The sequence below is a fragment of the Vanellus vanellus genome, assembly GCF_965231255.1.
Source record: "Vanellus vanellus genome assembly, chromosome: 1".
Classification (NCBI taxonomy): domain Eukaryota; kingdom Metazoa; phylum Chordata; class Aves; order Charadriiformes; family Charadriidae; genus Vanellus; species Vanellus vanellus.
The window spans coordinates 126,028,543-126,034,060 of NC_138905.1; the positions used below are offsets into that span (position 1 = coordinate 126,028,543).

Sequence of the window (5,518 nt, forward strand, 5' to 3'; positions counted from 1 at the left end):
AAGGGATCTGGTTTTGCTGCCTCATCTTGATCTCATAAAGTCACGGAATATACAGTGCCGCATCACCATCCATACAGAACACTCTTGTCTCTGCTCTCAGCAGGGCACATGGCATGTCTCTAAGCGAAACTCAATCCTACTGCCATTCTTTCATTGTTCCTCTTCCACACAGTTCTGCAAGTGTCCAAGAGGCTCTGAGATCCCACAGGGCAGGTTTCTCACACAGAGTGGGACCCGGCCTTCAACCAGACCCCACCAGCTCCCGGGGGAATCTGGATTCAGATCCCAGCAACCCAAACCAGGAGAGTTTGGAGCCAGATATGCCTCCGAGGCCCACAATACAAACTTTTCCCTAATGACTAGGTAGATACAGGGATTAAATGCTTAAGCAGGACCCATGCTTCAGGCAGCCCTTGGACTATTTGAACTGCAAAACAATCACTGTAATAAGCGCTGGGAGGTAAAAAGAGAAGGAGACAGCCTTGATACTGTCTTCCCCCACCCCAGAAGAAACCCCATCAGTAAGTCCATCCAACTGCGTGGTGTTACTGTAGACTTCAGTGGTGTTTGCCACCTCTTCAGGAAGGCCCATCTGGAGCAAGAGTTTGGAGATAAGGCTGTTGAACTTGCTCTCTGTGGTAGACCAAGGCTCTTCACTTGGGGTTGGGCCTTCAGACGTGATGTTTAGCTCCACTGGGTCAAGACAGTAACCTTCTGGCGATCTCTCGTAGAGCACATCCATCAGGTCAATCCCAGCTACTGAGGAGGGGGAGGCACAGGGAATATCCCTGACAAGTCTGTAATTCTCCATCCACTCCTTCAGCCACTCAATGCGGCAGTCACACTCCCAGGGGTTGCGGAAGAGGTACAGCCGCCCCAGGAAGTACACTGGCTGAAAGACAGAAAAGGGCAGTGTCGTCAGGTTGTTGCTGTTCAAATGCAACGCGACCAGGCTGGTGAGGTTTTCAAAAGCCCCTTCCTCAATGTAGTTGATCCTGTTGCGGTCCAGGTAGAGGACCTCCAGCTCCCCCAGGTCCCTGAACCAGGTGTTGGAAACATTCCTGAGGAAATTCCCTCCCAGGTTGAGCATCTTCAGGCACCTCAGACCATCGAAGGAGTTTTCTGGAAGCTCGCTGATCAAATTGTCGTTCAAGTACAGGTACTCCATCTTCTGGCAGCCCTGAAAAGCTCGCTCGTGAACGACATTTATCCTGTTGTCCTGCAGATTCAGGTATCTCAGCTTGGCCAGGCCCTGCAGGGAGTTATAGGCTACCGCTTCAATCCTGTTTTTCTCCAGGTAAACGTGGGTCAGGTTCTCCATGCCCCTGATGGCACCTGGGATCCTCCGGAAGTTGTTCTGGAAGCAGAAGAGCTCCTGCAGAGCAGGCAGCTCGATGAAGATCCTGTCCGGGATATTAAAAAGATTGCAGTCTGCCAGGTCTAGCTTGACCAGTCGTCTGAGGGCAGTGAAAGTCCGCGTGTGGAGATAGCGAATGTACTCATTGTGGGCCATCTTCAGCTCGGTCAAGCTGGGCAGTCCCTTGAAAGCCCCTGGAGTGATGAAGGAGATATTGTTGTGGTTGAGCGACAGGGATTTGAGGGAAGGCAAGGTCCCAAAGGCTCTCTCGGAGAGGAACTTGATACTATTTTTGTCCAGGTTGATAGAGGAGGCTTCACAAGGGAACTCACTAGGGATCTGCCCCAGACCAGCACGATCACAGAGGACAGAGCAGCTCCTCTCCTGAGTGCACACGCAGTTGGCAGGGCAGGACCGCACGCAGGCCCACACCGCGTGGACATGGGGGACCCAAAGGATCACTGTCAGAGAGGAACGTGCCGTCCCCACGGAGGCATGGGAGGAGAGAATCAGGATGCACCGTTAGCAAATATATTAGTCATGACAGGAAAAAGAAATTATGCTGTCTTTTCCTCCCTTCTAGCCAGGCTAATTGCCACTCGCTACTTGTACGCCAGTGCTGACCAAGGAGCTCTAGTGAAAGATTCCTAAAAACCTGTTGCTGGTGTGTGTGTATATATATATTTTTATATAAAACATCATCTAGAACGTCATCTCTGATTAATTTCTGTCCCCAAGGCAGGGAATCACCTAGACTGAAGCATTTCTCAGTGTCTCTGTGATTGGTCTCTTTGCAAGCTGACGGGGACATGGTTTGGCCAGGAGGCAAGCAGAGATATGTTTTGAAGGCCAACAGCTGTGGATGGGTTGCAGTATTTCTGGGTGGGGAAGAGGGGAGGGCAGCATATGTTAGTCCAGCAGCAGGCAGGGGAAATCAGTTAGTTCCCTGGGGCACATCAAATTCATGCTTTTTGCTTCTTTCTTTTCTTTGTTCATTCAGCCTAACATTTCTCCACCAGAGCCATGAGCTGGTGCAGCACTGCAAGGGGAACTATCAGCTGCTAAGGATGCAGTGTTTTAAAATACATTCCCATCGTGTTTTGGTAGAAAGACAGGAGGAAAAACAAATTAAGGGATATTGGTCAGCTGCTTTCTTCATGGTCTCACCACAGATAAGATACTCTGCACCTCCAGCACAGTTTTTACCATTTTGCCAAAATTCTCAAGACAGTTGCAATCATGTCTTACTCTTGATAGGAGCAGCTGCTTTGTCCTTTTATCAGGCTGACATGGGAGTTGTGTGGCTATTGTGATTTCTTTTCAAGTTAGGCCCACACAGGTGGATGTACAAAGAGGAAGAGAAGGTAAAAGCTCTTGGGAACAAATCGGAGAAGACCGAAAGGAACAGGAGACATCAGTCTCCATGGACAGGCATTTTTGTGAGGAAAAAGCATCCAGTCATCCAGATGCCTGCGAAATAAACTCATTAGAGAGGCAGAACTGAAGGCAGAGCTCATTTTGTAACTAGTCTCAAAGGAACATCCTATTGGCCACTCAACAAAATGAGAAGCCACACCAGCAAACTCTCCATGTAGTCACCAGCAAGAAACAGTGGTATTGCTACTGACTGTTTTTTTTGCTGCCGTTCATTGGCTCCCACACAAGCACAAGCCTTTTATATTTCTTTCAACAAGACGTAAGATACCGTCTTTACCAACAGCACCTTTATTACAGCACTGCTGGGATCACGTCGCCGCTGCTGCGTGCCTGGTAGCCCCAAGGGCTGAGGCACAGGGAACAGGCGTTCCCCCACGCTCCTGCTGACTCTCCAGAGAGGGAAGGTCCCAGCAGCCAGGCTGCCTCTCCCCACTGATTTGCAGCACAGCAACTGCCCACTACAGCTGTATTCCCAATGGCCATTTTTATTAAGACAGACTTGTGAGGTGATATGCCAGGAAGCATCAGCTTCAACAAGTGTCAAGCTTTTATTTTTGCAGCCCCTAAGGCTTTAATGTACAGACCAAACTACAGCTTGAACTGCAATTGCACTGCCCTTTCTCCATCCTTTTTAAAGGCAACATGCACGGTACTGTATTTATGAATTTACGCTGCCCATGGCTTCTTCAAGCAGGAGACTTGCAAAACCAGTTGCTGGGCAGGTCCCCATTGACAGGCCATCAACCCGGAAGCTGCCCAGCCTGGTTCTGTTCGAACCAACCCAGTCACTGCATGTAGAACAGGGATTAAGATATGTGGAGGGACCATCCCCAAAGGACTTTAGCTGTGACCTCTTTATCGAAATTCAGGTCCCATCAAGTCTGGCCACGCTACTGTGACCAGAGAATTAGCAAAACATTATCACTTCAAAGATAAATGATAGTGAAGGAGGGAAGGATTTAAGACAGGTGGTCATTTTGTTTGTTTGTATGCTCTTCTCCTTTTTTCTGAACCCTTATCTAACAGCCACGGCTGAAGGAAAGCCCCCTTCAGTCAGGGCCCTGGGTAGACAACAGGTGAGGAGCCTAAGGACAAGATGGGGGACAACACACCGGCCTCAGATTGCTCTTTCTTCATGCAGGCGGCCCAGAGGCTGCCTCGTTTGCTACCCTTTGCACCAGTTCACGATGTTGCTTGCAAACAGGGGCATATGCTGTTTTTGTTAGGCAGTTACATAAACTGAGGGCCAGACAGATTAAGGATTTGCCTGTTCCCAAATGTCTGACCACAGGTGGCTGTCTGGACACGATGGATGCAAGTGTTGCTGCTGAAATGAGAGCTTTGCATGGGCTCAGGGTGACATCCAGAGGGACATATGTGCACAGGCTGTCCTATATGTGAGACTGTCCCAAGCAAGTTCAATGTTTAGCTACAGTCACCCCAAGCTCTGTCACATCTCTGGCCTTTGGAGCAGACCTCCCCCAGCAGCTGTGTACACTGTGCAGCGCAGGAATGAGGACACTGCTAACCAAATCCTATCCTTGCCCTCCCTTGCTTGTTCTCTAATCACTTGATAAAGGAAATGTCCGTACTCAAGCCATAGCCAGCCTGTTCTCCTTATACCCAAGGGGTTTTTAGTGCCAGGTCAGGGTCTTTTGCTGGTGGCATTTCACAGCACACTTCTAAGATCTCTATTTACAAGTGTATCTCTCTGCATTGTGCAGTACACGGAAAACAAACGCTTGAGGACCATCCAACTAGAGAACAAACCCCTGCCAACAGGAGCTCAGAGGAGCCCCTCAGCACCAGAGTCTTTGTGGCAATTGTCCCTCTTTCTCTTGCAAAGGAATCCCACCAAATCCTCAGGAGAGCCACTGATTGGAGCACAGGAGCTCAGCTCTCCACTGTTGGCCAAATCTCCTCTGACCAACATAGCATGAAACGTTCCCACGTCTCCTTCCTTACTCCTTCCCCTTCCCCAAAAAGGATGTTCTTTGCTTTTTACACCATGGCAGCAGACAGGGCAGCAGCTGGAAGATGCCTCCAACTCATTGACACAGAGGGTGCTCAAATGAGTGTTTAAGAAAAAGGGTGAAATACAGCAATAAGGTCAAAAATATTTGTGAGATTAAGGAATAAACAAAATTCCACCCAGGGATGATGTCTTTTGCTCTTTTAAATACTACAGTAATTCAGTATTTGAAAGCAAGAGTGAGAGACCGAGAAAATGTTTGCAGAGTTTTCAGAAGGGTAAAGAGACAAGGATTGCAATAATTGAGTATTTCACCTACACTTTTCCAAACAAGCTGTCTAACCCCCTACTGAGTAATGCAGAATAAGAATATACTCACCATTTAAAATGATGGCAAACATTACCTTGATTATTCACTAGTGGCATTTCAGGTGTGGTAAGCAAACTTGAGGGATCTAAAAGCACACAGGAAGAGCAGAGACAGGTTTCATCCTCTGTCATTTCCCTGCATCACTTTCCCACAATAAGGTCTATGTTTAGAAAGGAAGAGCAAGGAAAAAGCTCCTTTCCACACGCTTTCAAACTGAAGAAGTCCCCAGCACCTTCCTGGTGAGTATCTTTCTTCCACCACTGACCTTCTTGGGGAATCCTGCAGCTTTTTGTTATACCTTTTCACGAGCTCGTCCGCATTCTTCCCACCGGCCGTGCCAAGGGCAGGGTCCTATCATCTGGGGTGGGAAAAGATCACCAAC

General features: G+C 48.6%; 1 protein-coding gene across 1 annotated transcript; it reads right to left on the reverse strand.

The window, feature by feature from the left end:
* Positions 1 to 354: 354 nt before the first annotated feature.
* Positions 355 to 5,167, reverse strand: NYX (nyctalopin; the record flags this gene model as incomplete). The annotated part of the gene is made up of 2 exons (XM_082484889.1): positions 355 to 1,818; positions 5,146 to 5,167. The coding sequence occupies 2 exons, from the start codon at positions 5,165 to 5,167 to the stop codon at positions 419 to 421; spliced, it is 1,422 nt and encodes a 473-aa protein (XP_082341015.1). The 3' UTR covers positions 355 to 418.
* Positions 5,168 to 5,518: the final 351 nt, after the last annotated feature.